This window comes from Rutidosis leptorrhynchoides, unplaced genomic scaffold, assembly GCF_046630445.1.
Source record: "Rutidosis leptorrhynchoides isolate AG116_Rl617_1_P2 unplaced genomic scaffold, CSIRO_AGI_Rlap_v1 contig623, whole genome shotgun sequence".
Lineage (NCBI taxonomy): Eukaryota > Viridiplantae > Streptophyta > Magnoliopsida > Asterales > Asteraceae > Rutidosis > Rutidosis leptorrhynchoides.
The window spans coordinates 1-22297 of record NW_027266844.1 but is presented as its reverse complement, the minus strand read 5'-3'; the positions used below and the strand labels follow the sequence as shown (position 1 = coordinate 22297).

Genomic DNA, 22297 nt, shown 5'->3' with positions numbered 1-22297 from the left:
GATTATCAAATTCTTCAATCAACGTAAAGTGATTCAAAGGTGTTTTCACTAAATATATAAGTGTTCTTCCGTAAGAAACAATTTTAACAAAACGATCACCATTAAAGATACCAACCGGCTTGTTCTTTTTATAATCTTAGTAAATCTATAATAGAAAAGATTATGTTTAAGAAATTATCGATGTATTTGTCTTTATTACTTTGATCGAAAGTCGTTGTTTATCTTTGGATTCAATCACACAAGAATTAATTGACTCTAACAAAAATTTTCTTCATTTTATCAGTGATATAAGATTTTCAGGTCTTGAAAACTATGGTTGCACTGAAGCATGGTCGTTGATACTTGACAAATTTCTGGATTTGGTGAAAGAAAAAAGTTAAGCTTGTTTCATCATGTGAAACTTCATCAAATACCTTGAAGATAGAGAAGTAAAAGAAATGGATTTTGTTAGTGAAAGTCTCTTTGATTTTTCTCCATTTTTTACCATTTAAACTCGGATTCAGCCATTGCATATTTCTTAAAATTGAAGATAACAAATTTTAAGTCTATGTAATTGATTCTAATTTTGTGTAATGATTTTTTTTCCTAATATTGTCTACTAAAATTTTGAAAATTGTGAAGGATAATTCAGTTCACAAAATGATATTTTTGTCAGCTTTGTTTATGCAATAAGGTTCAAAAATGTATATGTTGTGATAGTTTACTTTTTTAAATGTATATGTCCTTTCCTTCTTTTGAGTACTGGAAAATATGACACGACACTTTTTATGTGAATAGAATCTTGAATTAGTTTAGGAGGCGGTGCAAAAAGGTGATAAACTAAGATCAACAGGAAAGTTTTCTTCATTTTGTATTTCAAGGTCTTGAGAACTATGATTGCACTGAAGCGTGGTCGTTGATAGTTGACCAATTTCTAGATTGGGTGAAAGAAAAAAGTTAAGATAGTTTCATCATGGGACCATTTTTATCTCATCTAGACTTTTGCTAACTAGGAAAGGTGGAACTTCATCAAATACATTAGAGCTAAAGAAGTAAAAGAAAAGGGATTTTTTTTGTGAAAGTGTCTTTGATTTTTCCCCACTTTTTACCATTTAAACTCTAATTCAACCATTATATACTTCTTAAACTTTTTGAAGATAACAAATTTTGAGTCTATGTAATTTTGTGTAATGATATTTTTCTTAACATTGCCTACTACAAAGTTTTGGAATTTGTGAAGGATAATTCAATCACAATGATATTTTTGTCAGCTTTGTTTATGCAATGAGGTTCAAAAATGTATATGTTGTGATAAGTTACTTTTTTTAATGTTAGACTAGATATGTAATACTAATGAAAGTTTGTCTATTTTCATGAATATTGTGCAGGAATTTTCGTGGATTTTGTACATCTACATGTTGCAACACACAAATGCACATTGACGATGAAGGAAAAAGGGCAAAGAAGGCAGCAGCCAAAGCCATATCAAAAATCAAGAAAGCAGCCAAGCGAATTAATTAATGGAAAAGAGGTTTTCATCTCCATTTCATTTATTTAGTTGAAATTGGTCAAGACCGAATTGCAAGCTTGCAACGGCTCTATTTTTGTTTTCGGATTATGTTTTCTTTTTATCAACAATTTTGTTTTTTTTTAATTGAATAACTTTTTTTTATTTTGGATGCTTATGGTTTATGAAAAAATTTAAATTTTTAGTTCTCAGTTTTTATATTGAAAACATAATGAATGATATAGAGAATTAGTCAGGTTAGACGAGAAAGAAACAAGGTTGAGCTTTTTATATCTGAATTCTTCCAGACATTATAAGCGCACTTCCACAAGCTGATCCAAATGATCTTGCCATCCAATTTTGATTGAGGAATACTCAACGAATGATCAAGATCATGATAGGATATTGCTCGATATGTTTTAGTTAAAGAAGACAATATTTTTCTTGTTATACACTCGACTATAGGATTAATTTGTAGGCTGTTTGAAACTGTGGATCAAGACTATCAAATCCTTCAATCCACATGAGGTGATGCAAAGGTCTTTTTCTCTAAACATATAAGTGTTCTTTCCTGAGAAACAATTCTAACAAAACCATCACATTAAAGATAATCAATCGGCTTGTTCTTTTATAATCTAAGTAAATCTGAAATAGAACATATTATCTTTAAGAAATTATCGATGTATTTTTCTATATTACTTTGATCGAAAATCGTTGTTTATCTTTTGATTAAATCAAATAAGAATTAATTGACTCTAACAAATTAATCGATCCAAATTTTTAAATTGAACCATAATTTAGATCGAGCCTCAATTCAAATTTATATGTCTTTTAAGTTTAATACGTCTTTTGAATTAGTCTTATAAATAGACTAATAGTTTTCAAAGGTCTTGATCAATTGTGACAACTAAACATACTATGCTTATTGACTAGTGTACGACGTATACTTTTGTTACTTCCAAGCACTTTCTACTTAACAGACATTACGGCTTACAATAACCTAATCTTAGGTAAGATTAAAGTTTTACCATGTATGTAAATATAAATGTTAAGATTAAAAAGATTATTTAAATTTATGACATTCTTTCCTCTCTCTTATATTTTTATCTCTTGGATTAAATAGTGTTTTTAACTTCATTATGATCCTTTAATATTACGATCTACGAGTGATTGTGTTCGCTAATTCTGTAAATGTGTTGTGGTATATTTATTTACAGTGAGCTAGCTTCCCATATTGCCTTAACATTCATAAAGAAAATGCCCAATACGCATAAGCATTTTTAATTAGTAATAGGGTTATTTATCTAAAACCTTATTAACATATATAAACATATCATTAAGGGGTAAGGATAAATTGAAATTGATCACAAAAATATGATTAGTTTTCAGTTAATCAAAATGGCTTTATTAGCTTCCCTTAAAGAATATTTGCAAAAACAAAAAATCAATTTACAAAAATCGGCATCTGCAATTTTACATTATATTAAGGAGAGTTCTGTAAAAGACCACCTAAAGAATAAGTTGTTCAAGCAATATAAATACACTTTAGTTGCGTCAAATGTATATCACACTTGACAACCACTTTATATTATTTTTTCTTTCTACTCACCTTCCCTCAACATAAAAAATAGTTACATCTCATGAATGATATCTACAATCAGAGGGCATCGGCATATGTTTTAAACATCATGGATCACATATTAGATCGGATCAATAATTTATCAGAATCTTCATCTATGCAAAAATGAGTGTAGAGTCGCATGGAAATATGTGACCTCTTACTTGTTGGCCAACCTCAGGTAAGCAAATTAGTTTTATATTTTAATTTATCCATTTTTTTTCCTAATGAAAAATAAAGTCTAGGAATTTTTATACTTTCATTTGCGCTTACGGAAATATGACATGACACTTTATATGAATAGAATCTTGAATTAGTTTAGGAGGCGATGCAAAAAAGGTGATAAATTAAGATCAATAGAAAAAAATTCTTCATTTTGTGAGTGATGTAAGATTTTAAGGTCTTAAGAACTATGATTGCACTGAAGCTTGACCGTTGATACTTGACAAATTTCTGGATTGGGTGAAAGGAAAAAGTTAAGATAGTTTCATCATGTGATCATTTTTATCTCATGTAGACTTTTGCTAACTAGGAAAGGTGGAACTTCATCAAATATCTTGAAGATAGAGAATTAAAATAAAATGGATTTTGTTAGTGAAAGTCCCTTTGATTTTTTTCCATTTATTACCATTTAAACTCTGATTCAACCATTGCATACTTCTTAAACTTGAAGATAGTAAATTTTGAGTCTATGTAATTAATTACTGAAAAAAAGATTTGCATCTCTATTTCATTAATTTAGTTGAAATTGGTCAAGACTGAATTGGAAGCTTGTAACGGCTCTATTTTGTTTTCAGATTATATTTTCTTCATATCAACAATTTTGTTTTGTTTCTTTTGAATTGAATAACTTCTTTTTGGGTTTTGGATTACTATGGTTTATGAAAAAAAATTATGGTTCTCAATTTCTATAATGAAAACATAATGAATTATATAGAGAATTAGTCAGGTTAGGCGACAAAGAAAACAAGGTTGGGCTTATTAGATTTGAATACTCTCTAACTTTATAGTCGCACTTTCTCAAGTCGATCCACTTGATCCTGCCATCCAATTGTGCATGAGGAATACTCTGCGAATGATCAAGATCGTGATAGGATATTGCTTGATATGTATGAGTTAAAGTAGACAATACTTTTCTCGTTATACACTTGATTATTACAATCCACGTGAAGTGATTCAATTTTTTTTTCATAATAGATGTTATGTGTTCATCCGTGACAAACAATTTTAACAAAACCATCACCATTAAAGATAACCAACCGGCTTGTTCTTAATTTTTATAATCCAAGTAAATCTAAATCAGAAAAGATTATCTTTAAGAAATTATCAATGTATTTGTCCAAATTACTTTGATCGAACTTGTTTATATTTTTTGATAAATCAAGTAAGGATTAATTGACTCCGACACATTAAACTATCCAAAATTTTAAATTGAGCCATAATTTAGAGCCTCAAACGAATTTATACGTGTTTTATGGTTAATGCGTCTTTTGAATTAGTGTTATAAGTAGACTTATAGTTTCGAAGGTCTTGACCAATTGTGACAACTAAACATACTATGCTTATTGGCTTTGTTAGGTTCCCTTAAAGAATATTTGCCAAAACAAAAAATTCAAATTGATTAAAGTTAACATCTACAATTTTACATGAAGAGCATATTTTACTAGACCATAAAGAACAAGTTGTTCATGCAATATAAATACTCTTTAGTTGAGTCAAATGAATATCACATTTGACAACCACTTTCTATTCATTTTTCTTTCTACTCACCTTCCCTTAACAAAAAAAATAATGAAATCTCATTAATGATATTTACAATCAGAGGGCATTGGCATTTGATTCAAATATTATGGATCATATGTTAGATCGGATCAATAATTTATTAGAATACTTTTTCTTTGCAAAAAAGAGTGTAGAGTCACAAGGAGATATATGTGACCTACTTATATCCTTGAGGCCAACCACAGGTAAAGAAATCAACTGAATATTTTAATTTATCCATTTTTTCCTAAAAAAATAATGTTAGGAATTTTGATACTTTCATGAGTTCTTTTTTCTTTTCCTTCTTTTGAGTATTGGAAAATATAACGTGGCATTTTATGTGTGAATAGTATCTTTAATTATTTAGAGGACGATGCAAAAAGGTGATAAATTCAGATCAATAGAAAAGTTTTCTTCATTTTTTCGGTGAGATAAGATTCCCAGGTCTTGAAAACTATGATTGCACTAAAGCGTGGTTGTTGATACTTGACAAATTTGTGGATTGGGTGAAAGAAAAAAATTAAGATAGTTTCATCATGTGACTATTTTTATCTCATTTAGACTTTCGCAAACTACGAAAGGTGGAACTTCCTCAAATAGAGATTTTGTTAGTGAAAGTGCCTTTGATTTTTTTCCATTTCTTACCATTTAAACTCTGCCATCGTATACTTCTTAAACTTGAAAATAGCAAATTTTGAGTCTACGTAATTGATTATCATTCTGTGTAATGTCTTTTTTCCTAACATTGTCTACTACAAATTTGTTTACGTTTTCTTTTTAATGTTTAAACTATATATGTAATGCTAATGAAAGTTTGTCTATTTTCATAAATATTGTGCAATAATTTTAGTGGATTTTGTGCATCTGCATCTCGCAACAGATAGGCATACTTCCTCAAGTAGATCCACATGATCCTGCCATCCAATTTTGGAGGAATACTAAGCGAATGATCGAGATTATCATAGGCTATTGCTTGATATGTATAAGTTAAAACAGAATATATTTTTCTCGTTATACACTCGACTATTGGATTAATTTTTAGACCGTTTAAAACCGTTGATCAAGATTATCCAATCCTTCAATCCACGTGAAGTGATTCAATTTTTTTTTCACTATAGATATAAGTGTTCATCGTGAGAAACAATTTTAACAAAATCATCACCATTAATGATAACCAACCGGCTTGTTCTTTTATAATCTAAGTAAATCTAAAACAGAAAATATTATCTTTTAGAAATTATCGACCTATTTGTCTAAATTACTTTGATCGAATGTCGTTGTTTATCTTTTGAGTAAATCAAACAAGAATTATTTGACTCTAACAAATTAATGATCCAAAATTTAAAATTGAATTATAATTTAGATCGAGCCTCAATTCGAATATATGCGTGTTTTAAGTTTAATACGTCTTTGAATTAGTGTTATAAATAGACTCATAGTTTTCGAAGGTCTTAATCAATTGTGACAACTAAACATACTATGCTTATTGACTAGTGTACCACAGATACTTCTGTTACTTAGAAGTACTTTCAGCTTAGCAGACGTATTACGGCCTACAATAACCTAATCTTTGGTCAGATTAAAGTTTTACCATGTATGCAAATGCAAATATTAAGATTAAATAGATTATTTAAATTTATGACATTCTTTCCTCTCTCTTATATTTTTATCTCTTGATTTAAATAGTGTTTTAAACTTCATTATTATGATCCTTTAATATTACGATCTACGAGTGATTGTGTTCGCTAATTCGGTAAATGTGTTGAGGTATATTTATTTACACTGTATGAGCTAGCTTCCCATATTGCCTTAATATTCATAAACAAAATGTCCAGTACACAAAAGCATTTGTAATTAGTAATAGGGTTATTTATCTAAAGCCTTATTAACACATATAATCATATCATTAAGGGGTAAGGATAAATTGAAATTGGTCACTAAAATATGATTAATTTTTTGGCTGATCAAAATGGCTTTGTTAGATTCCCTTAAAGAATATTTGCCCAAACAAAAAAAATCATTTGATTAAAAGTATCATTTGCAATTTTACATTACAATTCTAATAGGATTGTAACATTTTTATTAATAAACTCTACGAGTACAACAACAACAATTAGCTTCAATTCCATCGTGTGGAGTCGGGTGAAAAAATTGAGGTTACGTCCAAAGAATAAGTTGTAGGATTCATATCATGGACTTTTGGCTATTTTTATGATGGCCGCCAACCTACCGCAACCCTCCTCCTTTTTCATCACAGGCTTGAGATCGACAACGGCGAAGTTATAAAGTCTACCAGTAGTATAACTTTATTCTATCTTCCTTTTAATCTAAATTTTTATATAAATTTAAATATTTTTTAATATAAATTAATTTATTTATACGATAAATTTACATATTTATTCTTTAAAGTATGGACTTTCCGTCCCACCGACGAGAGTTGTGACTTGTTATAGACAATAGAAACAACTAATTCAATTATTTCGATTACAAATTTTTATTTTTGAATTGAATTTTGACATGCGTCTACTAATTTTTTATTCTATTTATTTTTTGATGTAAAATAGGTATAGATTTCAGTAGGATTATAACTCTTGAAATAACTGGAAACAGTTATAATTATTTTGTTATACATTACTAATTAAATTTTCGTAGTTAAAGGATATAAATGCTATAATTTAATTTAATTTTTCTTTTAATATAATATTTTATTTAAATAAAATATTTTTAATACAAATTATTCATTATTTATACAAATTTACACATCTATTTTTAAAGTACAAATTTTCATTAATTGTACAATTGATATACATATCTATTTTTTAAAAATACACATTTTTTGTCCAACGAATGGAGACCATGGCTTGTGTTCTTCTAAATTAACACAAGAGTCAAACTTTTTTTCGTTTCAACTCATCTCGATTCGATTGTGTTAGATTATAATTTTAGATGATTGAGTGTGATTTTGGTTGATTGGATGAGTTAGTGGATGGTTGAGGTATGGTTAAATATATATTATAATAATATAAAAAAATGTAGTATAGATAGGTAGTGGATGATTGATCTGTGTGGTTGAATATATATTATAATATTTTTAAAATGTATAGTAGTAGTTAATGATATAAAATATAATATATTGAACTATGATTAATTGATATGAGTTAAAGTTATGTTTTGAAACAAAGTGAATCGAGATGGATCAAAGTGAGTCAATGTGAGTCGAGTCGAGACGAATCGAAAAAAAAAATGGGCCTTAAATTAATATAGTGGAAAATGAAAAATGTATTAATATATGGAGGTATTCTTCTATTTTATATTAAATGTTCGAAAAGGTTTAATGTCTATTTTATATTAAATGTTCAAAAATGATAAAAGATGAACTCAAATATGATAGTGTCGAGCACTCGAGTTAGAGATGGTTTTACATAAAGATATCTTGTAAGCAACAATCACCTTCTTCATTTTTTTATAATAGAAGACAATTATACCGAATTTTATAAGTGTGGTAAGAAAATCCGTGATGGATACAAAAAGACATTAGTTTCAAAAAGGAACAATTTATTTTATAACCATATTTTTAAAAAATTTCTTAGATGAGTTATACGTAATGTATAAAATATTTTTATTTATGTAAATTATAATTTATATGTTAAACGAAATCTATATATAAATCTATTTTTTTTAATATTTTAATTATAAAAGTTTTGTGAATATTTAATTTACCATATTAGACCCGACTCGAGATCGAAGACAATTATTAGATATGCCGAGATAATTAATTATCAAGTCTTAATTAATCGAGGTTAGACTGCAAGTTATTTCGTGTTTAGTTTTTTTAAGTCTCACCGTCGACAGCCATGAGCCTCGTTCAAACTATCAACGCACGAAGCATGAAGCGGTAGAGAATTGCCATCGAATTTTTTTCATTCGCAGAGATTGGAGATCGAACCTCCGACCTACTGATTGAGGGACGAAACGTTGAACCACACGCGAACCTAACAGTTTAGTTGAGTACTGAAACTTAGTTATTACGAAGAAAATATTGTTCTACGTTAGTACGTGTAATTAAATCGTTACTATCACCACTACAAACGCATTTGTCAATGATCCAGGAGTTATCATTTCCATTCGTCGAAGCTTCGCTTGTACACTTGCAGTTCAATTCGACGTATATATTCGATTTCGCGCACACTTAAATCTTAATTAGCATCTTTAATTAGTTGTCACGCCAACCAACTAATCATAATACTAATAGTATATGATAAGTTATTCGAAAAAAATAATAATATCTTTATTTCAAAAATATAAATTTTTACATATATTTTTTATATATTTTTTATATATAAATTTACATTTAATTTGAGACATAATTTAATTTAAGATAGATGTATAAATGATAAGTAAACATGTAGCACGCTAGATATTGTATTTTCTTTCTCTTCGTACCTAAATTAGATATACTAAACTTTGGCTTAATTATTTTAATTTCTTCCTCTCTCATCGTCTGGTCCGTCCTATGTTCGCGCCGACTAGACTTTTAAAGGGCATGTTCGGCCCATTGATAATGAGGTACTTACTTACTGTACTTAACAATTGTAAGTAACTATTACTCCCGTCTCAAAATAAATGCAAATTTTTTTATTATAAAATTGTATTGAAAAATTTGCATGAGACGGAAGTAGTATTAACTAATCTTCCCCCAATTAATCAAGTGGGATTCATTTTGATCCTCTATGTTATGGAAATGTTGCAAAAACCATCCTTACAGTTGGCAATTGTTTGATGGCAAAACTAATCCATGGGTCAATTCAAATTACATTTTATTATAAAAATTATCAATAATGCATAACTTGTTTTGTTTGTTTTATATATGAGGTCGTTAGCTATATAACATTTAAGAGAGAGTCTATCACATCCATACATTTTGTGAAGTATGTTCTAAAAGCGATATATATCGATCGGAAAGAGAATAGAGTTCCGTCCGGCCTGATTCAAATTGCTTGATTGAAATGAGAAATAGTTTAAGATGCTGTTTGGCATGCGTCCTTCCGTGCGGAGCTCTAGATATGATCCGTATAGTCCACTTAAACGGCAACGTAGAGGAGTTGATGCGGCCGGTGACGGCGGGGGAGATCCTAGAAGCCAATCCCAATCACGTCCTAAGCAAGCCTTGCTCTCAAGGCGTTGTACGGAAGATCATGATCCTCTCGCCCGACTCCGAGCTCAAGAGAGGAAGCATCTATTTCTTGATCCCTTCCTCTTCCTTGCCCAAAAACAAATCTGCAACCATATCATCCAACAAAAAGCCCCTACTCAACAAAAGATGTTCAATTACTACCAGTTCCACTTCCACCACCAAAAAGAAATCCTCCGGCCGGCCGGATCACAGTGTTGGTGTATGGCGGCCCCACCTAGAGAGCATATCAGAAGACTAGCAAGCTAAAGCATCATATATATTTGATATCTCAGTTCATAATTAAGCCCAGAATTATTATTTATTACTATTTCTATCTCAAAATAGATGTAAATTTTTACGTGCATTTTTTTTTAAGTTCTGAGATCACTACGTTTGATTTTAGAAAAATAGAGAAACCAAACGAATCGTATACATTTAGCTCTCAAAAGTGTAAATTCTAATTGGAAATTGATTCTCTACTAATGATTTTTATTATCTCATAATGCATGTTTAATGTTTTTCTGGTTTCATATTCAAAAAAAAAAATGTTTTTCTAGTTTCATTGTTATATAGTATTTCATTCATTACATGTGAAATTTCGAGATCGATCTGTATAGCGATTTCAATATATAAGTACGTAGATATATAATCCTTCCTCATCCCAAAAAATTTAAAAAATTGCATCCTAAAAACTAGATTTCTTTACCACTAATATTATAAAATTCTTCCGAATAACCAAGATGAATATTCTCTGGTTGATATGCTAACTTTTAGGTACAATAATTTATTCATTATGATCACTTTCTGTCCATCTAATTTTGTCCAGCTAATTTGTAATGTTATTTACGATGTTAATTAAGTATCACGTACCATCAACTTTGAAATCGAGTATATATCACGTACCATCATTTTGAAACTAATTAAATTACTCTCTCCGTATCATAATACATGTAGTTTTGAGATTGTTTTTTTAATCAAAATACATGATATTTCTATACTTTTATCTATTTTTTTCTCTTATCAAATCACAACATCAAATCCATTTTTTTACAGCTCCAAATCCATTTTTTCACATACACAAATCAAAACACACACCACCACCATCAACCACCATTGACAACCACAACCGGCGTTGACGGTCTGTTGACGGACGTTGACCGACCGTTGACCCATGTTGACCGGCCGGCCACCACCATCAACTTAATTTGTCTTATATGTTATTAAAATATGATATAATTGTTTATATTTAATAAGGATATTTTAATAATATATATATATATATTTTGTAAAATTTCTATGTATCATAAGACTGAGGGAGTAATATATAACTGATCATCTATGCAGCTAATCACTACTTTATGTATACTATCATGTGCATCATGTATCACGTAGCTTCTTATTATTTTATTTTTTTTAAGATAGAATATGTAGCTTCAACACTCTGTTGTTTGTTCTTATCAGACTTCATAATGCAATTAAGACAATAATAATGTATTGGTGTTACGTAATCAGGTCAGTAGAAGTTTTTATGGTGGTTAAAGTCAAAAATCCGAACTTCTCATATTAAGCATGCCAATCATCTTTTATCATGCGTGTATGTTAAAATGCCTCTTTTTTAATGATCGGTTAATTTTTTAAAATTGTACACGTATCAATTAAATAATGACGTGTTAGGAAGTTTACATCTAAGAATTTGCTTAATTATGTAGTGGAAAGCATTTAATGTATCCTACCCGTCTTAAAAGCAAATTCCCAGTGAGCATTTGTGATAGAACGTCAACAAAATTATATTTCAAGATACGGATTAAGATGGTCCATTTTCAGAGTCGAGGGACCAAACTATTACAAAGATCTAAAAGTAAGGCAGAATTTGAGCTACGCTATTTGGTGCCGATTACTGAGAGCTCGAATTCTGCTCATCTTTTTATTTTAACAGTTTAAACCCTATACTCCTAATCCCAGTCAATTTAATCCCTGACATCAACTGTAGAACACTAAAATTAATTATGAGTCTACCACTTGAGCAGTTGAATGTGATTATAAACTACTCCATTCGTCTCAAAATACATAATATTAATGTGACATGATATAATTAAGAAGATTTAATGAGGATATTTTTGTCAAAAAAAATATTTCTTAAGTTATGCATGATGTTTTGTTTAATTTAGGAGAGCTTAATCAATTTTTTTTCCAAAAGTATCGTATTATATCATATTAATTACACAATGCAACATTAATCAAAACATCATGTATTTTGAGATGTAGTAATTAAACTCATACTATTTCCGTCCCATACTTATCAATTTTCCTTATAATATCTCTATTATCTATTATTAAGAAAAGTGACGAGTAATTAGATTGTTATGAATGAGACAGCATATGTTGGTTCCAACAATTCGCATTGTTATCGTTGGTTATTTTTATTAAAAAGAAAACAATCTTAAAGTTTAATATGCAAACTAATAACGAACTTATAAAATGTAAAAGTGCGAGCTAGAAATATATATATTGAAAAACCTACGTATACATATTATTACATACATGTAAGCCTATTTCAAAAGCTATATTTCTCAAGTGCTAGCTAATATACATATCCTTGTTAACCTTCAAAAGTGATTAATCAATGAATAGTATTTACAAATAATATATATATACATACTAGTTTGGAAAGACTTTAGAATTGTTACGCGACATGTCTATAGCTATTGGATCGTCAAAGAAAGGATTTATATTATCAGCACCAAACATTAATTGTTGTTGTACCACTAACACTGATATTTGACATTTCAGATCCGACGAAGCTAACATGTCTCCGATATGCCCCAGCTCCGGAAATTCACTCCACTCAGTCAGTCCAGTGAACAACGGAGACGAGCTCCTGTGTCGCCTTCCCACGAAGATCAAGTCGTAACCAGTTCGGAGTGACCTAAGAACGCTCACCATCTCTACACTGTCGACCGCCACTTCCTCTCTGTACGCGTGATGCCTTTTTCCAACATTAGCGATTCTGAAATCGTTGATGCTCTCGTCATCGAGCTCCAATTCTTCACTACTTTCATGCGATCTGACTGGCTCGACGATTCTGACCATGGTGAGAGCTACATCAAGATGTTCACCCATCCGCATAGCGTATGCTAATGCCTCTCTATCGTCAGGACCGCTGATGAAAACTATAACAATGCTATACAGAGTCGTAGGCTTATAGCCAGTCAACGTGCCACGGTCAACCAATATCCCGACAGAGCACGGAGCCATCCTTAGAACGTTGATGTTAACTGACCTCACTTGCCGAGGCAACTGATCTTCTGTTCCATGAAGCGTCCAATGCTCGTGGAACGGGACGATGACGAGGGACACCCTCTTATCCGCCGCAAGCATACAGATTTCGTCGTGCATCGAGGCATAAGGCGAAACAGCGGTGAGCAAGTTGACGAGGACGCTGCCGGGATTTTCTTGCTCGAACGACCTGAATGCATTGATGATGTGATCAGTTTCCGAGGAGTAGATTAAGGATTGCCTTTTGTCCGGTCGATGGAATATAAGCAAAGGTGCTGAACGGCCTACGAGCTCCATAAGGTGAAGGACGTAGAAGCAAATGGGGTTTCTCGGTGTCGGATTCGATATTCTTAGAAGTTCTATGATAGAAGGAGTATTGTCCTGATGGTGAATGCAGGCTAATATCCTCAGCTCTGAATCAGTATCGGCATGTTGGATTGTCCTCCTCCTTTGAGACATGTAGCGTTTTGATGGCTTGTACAGGATCTTGATTATAGGGGTGATGATTCCAGTTAACAAAACCATTGATACCAACATACTGGTGAATGACTGTCGATCCACTAGCTACACAATAAGGAAAAATCATCATGTAAGTAATTACTTATCCCACCTAAAAAGGAATTAGGATATATAATTGAATTGAATATATATAGAGAGGAGATGGAGTTTACTCTTAGGAGCGTGGATTGCTGTAAAACTAGGACATCGGCGATGCCTTGAGCACTCATTATGAGGCCTAATGAGAAAGCATCAACGACAGGCATGTTGCTGTACAGAGCAGGCACCATGGCTCCTAACAGTTTCCCGACAAAGCCACTCAAAGACAAGAACTCTACGACCCCAAATGTTCTCCAAGGTATGAGAGATATATTCAGCTTAGAACCACTGAATACAAAGTAACTTGGCAGAAGAATGGATGAAATATACAGTTCCAGCTTATCAACAAGAGCGGATCCTAGCGGAGGTCCATCGGGCAACGCCATTCCTAGAACCATTGGACCAAACATAAAGTGCTGTCCGATAACTTCGCTGATCAACGAAGTGAATAGTATCATGAGGAATATCGAATACATATGCCCCTCTTTCACGGCTCTGCTTTCAGGTATGTGTCTGATAATACATAACAGGATCGGCCTCAAAACGCATACTATGAGAAACACCAACGCGAAAACACACAACACCATCCAAACGAAAGACCGGTCCCTTGCCATTAGACTTTGTTGTGCTGCGAAGGTAATGATAATCCAAATCCAAGAGCAAATCCCACTGATCATTGACGCACACGAAGCTAAACGTCCCAGTTCAGAATTTAGGAGCTTTAAATCGGCCAGGAGACACGCGATGACGTGGAATGAGCTAAGAGATTGGAATGCAGCGATGAATGGCACCGACTTACGATGTGCTGGATCCAAACTCTCAATGTTGACAACAAAGACTGACAAGATGGTATTAATCATCAAAGGTACAAAGAAACTACTAACACCAATCACCGCTGCCTTCTTTCCTGACCTCTTAACCATACCCAAATCCATCCTTACTCCAACTAAGAACATGTAAAGCATGCAACCAAACAGAGCAAATGTTTCATTCACATAGATACTGAATCCTGGGTATAGGGTGCGTATGAATGAAACTGCATAAGTTCCCAAAAACGATGGTCCCATGGCAATACCCACCTAATATATATATACAAGCCACATAAATTAATGAACAAATAAATGTAAATTATTATTATTTATTAATTTCAAGTAAATAAAAAGGAATTTAAGGAAGGAGGCTAACCAACATTTGAGAAATGAATGCAGTTTCTCCGAGTGGGGTGAGGATTCGTTGTACGACGGCGGTGAAGAAAGCGGCGACGGAGAGCTGCATGAGAAGAACGGGAGTCGAATACGCGAACGGAGTGTCGCCGTAAAACACGCCGGCAAATTTCTTGTTAGAGCTTTTTACACAAACCAACATCGGATTTTGAGCCACCACTCCGGCCACCTCTGTTATGTTCTTGTCAAGTAGTCCCATTTTTAATCGCAATTGAAAAACAAACAGAGGAATTAGTTTTAGGAAATTTGTCATGAGTGCTAAATGGACAGGAGCAACATGCGGGGTTTGCATATAAAAATGCATCCTTTTTAAGAGGTTCTCCCCCACACAAGCTACTAATGACCTCTCAAAAAATACATATTTGTGAGTAATTATTATTCCCTCCGTCTCTAAATACATGACTCTTTTGGTACTAATTAGTTAATTCAGTCAATACTGTTGAAGATGCTCTCTTGAGTAGACATTCAATTCAACATATCTGAAACAACATTCTTGTTTTTTCTTTTACATATCAAATTACAATCTCTTGAGTAGTATTTATTTGCTACTATTATCTAGCAAGTAGTATTTATTTTAGGCAGCTAGAGTGCTAAAACAAGGCCAGGTACAGAATTGTTATCAGAGAGCATACTCTGCCAAACACTATGGCAATATTTATTAGTCATTAGTTGAGTGACGGTGACAGAAGTATTGAGATATTCTTTGATTCCAGTTATGATCCCATTCTCGTCCACTGTCCATGCATGCACCCACCAAACAGAATGCTGTTTCTCAAACCCTTCAACGATAACCAGCGAACCGAAGGAAGCTATCGATTGGATCTCAGGGACGAAGACAAAGCAATCATCATCATTTCCGCTGGTGAGTAATGCCATCAAATATCTTTGGTGCATCGGAGGCCCATGGAACCACCATTCAAGGTCTCTAGCTAATAACCTTTGCGCCATTTCCACGTCTTTTGATATCAATGCTTCGTAAAGATCTCTCACGACCTTTTCATTCCTTTCTTCCTCGTCTTGAACATGGTTGTTATTCTTCAAAATCATATTCTATTTTGTAGTCAATAATGCTTCTAGAATAAATATTCTTAATTTGTTAGACTGCAGAATGTGTGAATTAGGGGCTGATATTTTTATAGGGAGGAATTTGGGGTTTTCCTCAAGTGAGCAAATGCACTAATTATAATATTATACTAATAATATTACCCTTGCTTTTTAATCCCACTATTTTCTTTGTTGGTTTTAGCTTATCAGTTGTTGAATGGTCAACTTAATTATGTATTTGACTCTTAGAGAATGAATGAATGGATGAATGAACTAATTGGGATTAATTAGTTTTTGATATGGTGAACAACTTATTTTGACTATCAATAAACGAAACTTGTATTGTAAATTTGTAATGTATGGAGCAAATAGTATCATGGACATGAAAGGAGAGAGGGATTACCAGTCAGATAACCGGGAAATTATAAAGGTAGTATACGTTTTCAAAACGTGGACGGAATAATGCAAAAATGGCCGGAGGTAGACAAATATACGTCTCCCGGGATTGCCATTCCCGGGGACAAAACGCTAATTACGTAATTAACTAAAACCGGGTTTCCCATTCCCGGGTACAAGGGAGCGTGACACGTGGCGAACATGCGTGCACCCCTTGACCCGGGTATGCCATTCCCGGACGTAGACTACTATACCCGGGTTTGTCATTCCCGGGCGTAGTCTTTATATGCCAGATCGGGATCCCTTTCTTCCTTCTTCTCCGTCGCAACAAAGTTCTTTCTCTCTCAAAAATCCGGCGATTTCACCACGCAATCCGGCGAGTTTCTCATATATTCCGGCGATTTCATCACTACACGGAGATATACTTATATCGAGGTAATTTTTTTTTAAATTTCGACCAAATTTAACTTATATTGTTAATTTGGTTATTATTTTTGTCAAAATTGGGTGATGTAGAAAAATTTGTAGGATTAGATTTGTGTGTTGTTTGGTTGTTGCTGATTTTGATGGTTAAATTTGTTCGGATTACAGTTTCGTGACGTAATTGTTGCAATTTTTGTTATTGTATATATGTCGTAATTGTAATGGTCTTGTGGTTTGGTTTATACAGCAGGTTCGATTTGATTTATCGGGTAGAATTTTCGGTTCGATCTGTGTGGGTTCGGTTTATCGGTCCGAAAAATCGATCCGATATTTTTGGGTTCGGTTTTTTGGTTCGATTTATGGGTTCGGTTTATCGGTTCGGTTTGTCGGTTTTGTTTATCGGTTCGGTTTATCGGTTCGATTTAAACATTTAATTTTGCAGTACGTAATTAATTTCAAATGTTAAGAGTTTGATGTTTAAAAATATACCTAATTATCAATTTAATTAGTTGTAATATATACGTAGTATGTATATCCATTTTAAATAATTATTAAAAATTAATTGAAGAATATGTTGGAATTTTCTGTTTCGTATCTGTTCATTAATCGTAATTAATTGTCAATTTTAAATTTTCGCAGATTATGGCTGAGAGATCTTCATGGATGCCCCAGGGACCTAGGGAAGATGATCTACTATGGTACCAGCCGCAGCATAGATCTCTGCATATCTATGCATCCGACGAGCAGTGCGAGAGGCCGCTATTTATACGGCGTGCGGATGCATTTTTTTGGAAGACTATGAGGGAAGAGATCTACCGCATACCTCGGGTGATCCGATATATAGAGGAGATGGGTTTCGGTTTAGTTTCGACGATCGGTTATATGGAGTATGACCATCATCTCCTGACCGCACTTGCGGAGCGTTGGAGGCCGGAAACTCACAGTTTCCATCTATGCATCGGCGAGGCCACCATCACGCTGGAGGATGTTGAGGTTTTACTGGGTCTACGTACCGATGGTGACGCTGTTACTGGCAGAGAGTCGTATCCCAGCGACGGCGACATGCCCGGCTACCTTGAGAGGCTTTTGGGGTTTGTTCCGGAGAGGGATAGTAGGACCACGATTAGACTTTCGAGCATTAAGGACCACCTGATCCGCCACAGGAGACGCGTACAGATTTCAGAGGAGGAGGCCCTACAGAGGGCGCGATGTCATGTCGCGATCTTGTTGGCTGGCTGCTTTTTCCCGGATAAGAGCCAGAACAAGATTGATCTATTCCTGCTGCAGCTGCTGGAGGATCCGAAGCGTTGCGCTTCTTTGAGTTGGGGCAGCGCGGTTCTGGCTTATACATATCGCGCTTTGTGCCACGCATCTCGCTCAGGAGAGACTTCCGCGAACATTTGCGGTCTGCTTGTGCAGTCGTGGGCATGGTCCAGGATACGGAAGGTTAAACCGAGATTTGGTCCAGGGTATGTGGAGCCACAGGGCGCCCCCTTCGCCGCACGGTAAGTTCGCATCTGTATATGTTGTATACTTAGTTAGTAGATTATTTATAACAACGATTTTGACATTAAACATGTTCAAACGCAGGTGGAGTAGACCGTTGTCCAGGACCACGGTTACCAGTCATGTCCTCCTCGCATATAGGGATCAGCTCTCCTTGATGACTCCGTCCCAGGTATGTAGTCTTATAATTCACATGTACCTTACAATTATAGACTAATGAAATAAGTTTAATATATTTCTAACAAATAATTTGGTCATTTCCATACAGTTCGAGTGGACGCCATACTCTCAGCACATGGCGTCTCTACCGGATGGATGTCGTCAGGGTGTGAACATTTGGAGGTCCAGGACAGCCCTTCACTTCTATTACGTCGTCGAGGCTCACTACCCCGATAGGGTTATGCGACAGTTTGGTTGCACCCAGTTCATTCCTCCCGCGCCCCTTCAGTCGGCCGACTTAGAGAGATTGCACAGACAGATGCGGTCAGGTCACCCGAAGAATTGGGCGCGACACCATGCAGATTACGTAGAGCAGTGGGAAGCTCGAGCCCGTAGTTTGGTTTGGGGTATCACCACAGATGAGCCGACGACGGACGTCGATTATATGCCATGGTATTTGGCGAAGACGGTGAAGTTCGTACAGGATCCTGGTCATCAGCCTCCACCTGCAGGTTACCACGGCCAGACCGATGCGTTGCACGCCCTGGTACGTACTTAATACTTTAAATTTTTTAAATCACGTTCTTCTTCCTCTACTGCATCAGCTCGAATCGTGTTGTAAATTTATTGTTTTGAAATTGCAGAGCGTAGAGTTGAGGCAACTGTGAACTAGGTCTAAACGACGAACGCCAAGTCCCACGTGTGGCAACTGTGAACTAGGTCTAAACGACGAACGCCAAGTGCCTTACCAACGGCCATTGCGTGAGAGCAAGGAATCCTGTAAGTGTCCCACTGTAAACATGTGCAAGAACCCATGTCGAAATGTACAGTGTGTTTTTTGCCCCGAACTCCCATGCGCAACGACGGAGATACCACACGGAACATACGGTCGGGACAGTTTGGATATAAGGATACATCGTACCGCCTGGCCCTCATTTTGTTATCTTGGAATGTCCGGAACGGTTTCTCTGCAAGAGGATATCTAAACCTATTGATTTTTGCAATCTCGTCCGTAAAAATGGCCATCGCTTTTGCGTGAGTCGCCTGAACTAACGCCCTTATTGGCAAGAATCGATCTCCTCTGAGAACGTTATTGTAACTCTCTGCGTCGTTTGAGGTAGTGATGCCCCATCGGTAGAATCCGTCATGAAACATTGTCCATTTCTCAAAGGGAATACGTTGAAGGTATGAAGCTGCTTGAGGACTCGTTTGTATTAAATCTGTCCAAGCCTTCGTATATTGTTCCTGATCCAAAGCCGTTGAAACGGCCCAACATAACCCATATAACCCTTTCTTCTTCGGGACGCTTGCAATCATATTGGCACGAACGTGCTCCATGCAGTACCTGTGCATGTGAAATGTTTTAAATTGATGGACTGATACGTATAAAAAATTGCATGTGAAATGTTTGGGATGTCATCGTTACCTGTGAACTCCCCAGTTCGGAAATTTTGTATCCATCTTAACGATAGCAGAGAGGATGCCAGAATGACGATCGGAGATTATGCAAGTAAACGATTCTTGCAAAACGTATATTTTTAAATATTTCAAGAACCAGTACCAGCTGTGGGTCGACTCTTCGTCTATTACGGCATATGCGACTGGCACGACTCTTTGGTTAGCAGTCTTCACCAGCGCGACGATCGCCTTACCCTTGTACGCCCCTTTAAGATGCGTTGCGTCGACGGTAATCACAGGGTGACTGTGCTCAAATGTCCGTTTGGTGGCACCGAAATGCCAAAATACGTATCTGAAAAAATTAACATAAAGCATAAAAATCTATTTCCCAGACATATACCACGTACAGTGAACATAGTTCGTACCTGAAAATCTTCCTTCGGCTATTTACGACACCGTCTTCTTTCTTAAACTTCCACTGGACTTTCGTCCCGTCATTGCACTGTTCTAAAACACGCATGTAGCTGGGCAGTTGACGAAAATTCGTTTCCCAATCTCCGTATACCTTATTCAGAGCAACCCGCTTGCCGTCCCAAGCTTTTTTCCGGCCAATTCTACAGCCGAATACTGCTTCGCAATCATCGATGATGGATTTGATTGGGTAATTTGGGCGTTCGCGAATCTTCGAAGTTATGACGTAGGCAACATGATTCTGCGATATATTACGGTCATCCCGTTCGTTGTTTGTACCGTCGCAATTATGCCCGTCGCACCACACTGTAATTTGCCAAGTACGATATTCTACCTTATAAGAAGCACGGATCCTCCAGTTACATACAGTACCATTGAACGGTGCGTTAGTACGTCTGTTCGGACGATTTATACATTCCGCCGCCCATCTCGTCCTATCTGATAACGTAGTGCGATGCTCTGCTCCACGCCTAGTTGACCAAATGGCTATCGCACCCTGAAGTTCTTCCTTGTTCGAAAAATGTGTTCCCAGCTTTATGGTGCTAGGGTCACCATTGTATAAATCTGGACAAGCAGGCATTCGGCGGTTTGTTATCTCATCAGGTCCATCCATAATGCTGAAGACGTGATAATCCGCGACGCGAGGAACAATGTAATCCTCGTCGGAGGGCCCGTATCCCCGCCGTCCGCGAGGCCTACTACTCGACTCCCCCCCAGCATTGGGACTGGATGTTCCACCCGAATTATGAATCGGGAGGTGACTTATGAACAAGTCCCGACTCCAAGATTGATGTTCATACATCAATGACAATGTGGAATCATCATTAATGACGATACAACGGTTATCACCATTATCAACGGCGTATACGTAGATTAGCCTCAATTCCACCGCCTCTCTTTCAATTCCGGCAAAAACACACATTATCTTGGAAAAATCATCATAACTAAACCTATCTTCGAGCTTATACGTTGCGTCGGGAACGCTGCATACAACGATCTTGCCATCGACATATTGTATAGAACTCTTCCAATATAAATTTAAATATGAAGACATATTTAATAAAAAAATAAAAATTAATACGAAAAGGAAACACTAAATTTTGATATTAAGAGATTTTGAGAAAAAGATGAGATAGATTGTGAAAATGTATGAGCTGCGGGGTGGGTTATATAGGAAAAGTGTCCCGGGAATGGGATTCACGGAATAAATTGAGCCAGGAATGCCAAAACCGGATCTGCCTAGTCCCGGGAATGGCAAACCCGGATCCGTGAATGAGAAAACCGGACACACGGTACCCGGGTTTGTTATTCCCGGGACTAGGCAGACCCGGTTTTGGCATTCCCGGGTTTAGCCTTAATTAATCAGGATTAAGAGACCCGGGTTTCCCAAACCCGGGCGTAGTAAACGCTGTTCACGTTTAACGGCTCCGTTACACAACAGTGCCTTGCCCGTCAGATAACCATGGCTTTCAAGTTTTTGCAGCCAACAGTAAAATCACCCATTTTCTTTCTAGTTGTGTAAAAATAAATGAACTGAACAGAGTTCAATTTTATCAAGAATGTGATACTAATTAACTGTCGTTTTTCCTATGCAATTAAATACGGAAAGAGTATCTCATTATTTTAAAAAAAAGCGACAGTTAATTAGGGACGGGAGGAGTATTAATGTGATGCTACAGAACACATCATTCTGAACTGAAGATAATATCCATTGGTCAAGAAACAAACTTTAGGTTAATGGCCAGACTTATAGAAACCAATATGAG

The 22297-nt window shown here is 35.2% G+C and overlaps 5 protein-coding genes across 5 annotated transcripts; 2 read left to right on the top strand and 3 right to left on the bottom strand.

Annotated features, from left to right (window-relative positions):
* The first annotated feature begins 9871 nt into the window (after positions 1 to 9871).
* On the top strand, positions 9872 to 10297 carry LOC139884926 (uncharacterized). The gene has a single exon (XM_071868893.1). It carries the CDS (start codon positions 9872 to 9874, stop codon positions 10295 to 10297), a length of 426 nt encoding a protein of 141 aa, XP_071724994.1.
* Positions 10298 to 12696: 2399 nt separating this feature from the next.
* Positions 12697 to 15333, bottom strand: LOC139884924 (cation/H(+) antiporter 15-like). Its single transcript, XM_071868892.1, has 3 exons — positions 15097 to 15333; positions 13986 to 14990; positions 12697 to 13878 (listed from the first exon to the last, which is right to left on the bottom strand). The coding sequence occupies exons 1-3, from the start codon at positions 15331 to 15333 to the stop codon at positions 12697 to 12699; spliced, it is 2424 nt and encodes an 807-aa protein (XP_071724993.1).
* A 383-nt stretch (positions 15334 to 15716) lies between these two features.
* On the bottom strand, positions 15717 to 16181 carry LOC139884923 (wound-induced protein 1-like). The gene has a single exon (XM_071868891.1). It carries the CDS (start codon positions 16179 to 16181, stop codon positions 15717 to 15719), a length of 465 nt encoding a protein of 154 aa, XP_071724992.1.
* Positions 16182 to 16860: 679 nt separating this feature from the next.
* Positions 16861 to 19330, top strand: LOC139884922 (serine/threonine-protein phosphatase 7 long form homolog). Its single transcript, XM_071868890.1, has 6 exons — positions 16861 to 17009; positions 17248 to 17404; positions 17637 to 18502; positions 18588 to 18675; positions 18772 to 19209; positions 19307 to 19330. The coding sequence occupies exons 1-6, from the start codon at positions 16861 to 16863 to the stop codon at positions 19328 to 19330; spliced, it is 1722 nt and encodes a 573-aa protein (XP_071724991.1).
* Positions 19331 to 19337: 7 nt separating this feature from the next.
* On the bottom strand, positions 19338 to 21453 carry LOC139884928 (uncharacterized). The gene is made up of 3 exons (XM_071868895.1): positions 20486 to 21453; positions 20089 to 20412; positions 19338 to 20007 (listed from the first exon to the last, which is right to left on the bottom strand). Exons 1-3 carry the CDS (start codon positions 21451 to 21453, stop codon positions 19338 to 19340), a joined length of 1962 nt encoding a protein of 653 aa, XP_071724996.1.
* Positions 21454 to 22297: the final 844 nt, after the last annotated feature.

Excerpts from the sequence above, each read along its gene's own strand:
- LOC139884922 (XM_071868890.1), top strand. The coding sequence starts at position 16,861 with ATGCCAGATCGGGATCCCTTTCTTCCTTCTTCTCCGTCGCAACAAAGT. Across the intron at positions 17,405-17,636 it reads CGGTTTTGTTTATCGGTTCG|ATTATGGCTGAGAGATCTTC; the intron begins GTTTATCGGTTC and ends AAATTTTCGCAG. Across the intron at positions 18,503-18,587 it reads GGCGCCCCCTTCGCCGCACG|GTGGAGTAGACCGTTGTCCA; the intron begins GTAAGTTCGCAT and ends GTTCAAACGCAG.
- LOC139884924 (XM_071868892.1), bottom strand. The coding sequence starts at position 15,333 with ATGGGACTACTTGACAAGAACATAACAGAGGTGGCCGGAGTGGTGGCT. Across the intron at positions 14,991-15,096 it reads CATTCATTTCTCAAATGTTG|GTGGGTATTGCCATGGGACC; the intron begins GTTAGCCTCCTT and ends TATATATATTAG. Across the intron at positions 13,879-13,985 it reads AGCAATCCACGCTCCTAAGA|CTAGTGGATCGACAGTCATT; the intron begins GTAAACTCCATC and ends CTTATTGTGTAG.
- LOC139884928 (XM_071868895.1), bottom strand. The coding sequence starts at position 21,453 with ATGTGTGTTTTTGCCGGAATTGAAAGAGAGGCGGTGGAATTGAGGCTA. Across the intron at positions 20,413-20,485 it reads AGCCGAAGGAAGATTTTCAG|ATACGTATTTTGGCATTTCG; the intron begins GTACGAACTATG and ends TAATTTTTTCAG. Across the intron at positions 20,008-20,088 it reads CCGAACTGGGGAGTTCACAG|GTACTGCATGGAGCACGTTC; the intron begins GTAACGATGACA and ends TCACATGCACAG.
- LOC139884926 (XM_071868893.1), top strand. The coding sequence starts at position 9,872 with ATGAGAAATAGTTTAAGATGCTGTTTGGCATGCGTCCTTCCGTGCGGA.
- LOC139884923 (XM_071868891.1), bottom strand. The coding sequence starts at position 16,181 with ATGATTTTGAAGAATAACAACCATGTTCAAGACGAGGAAGAAAGGAAT.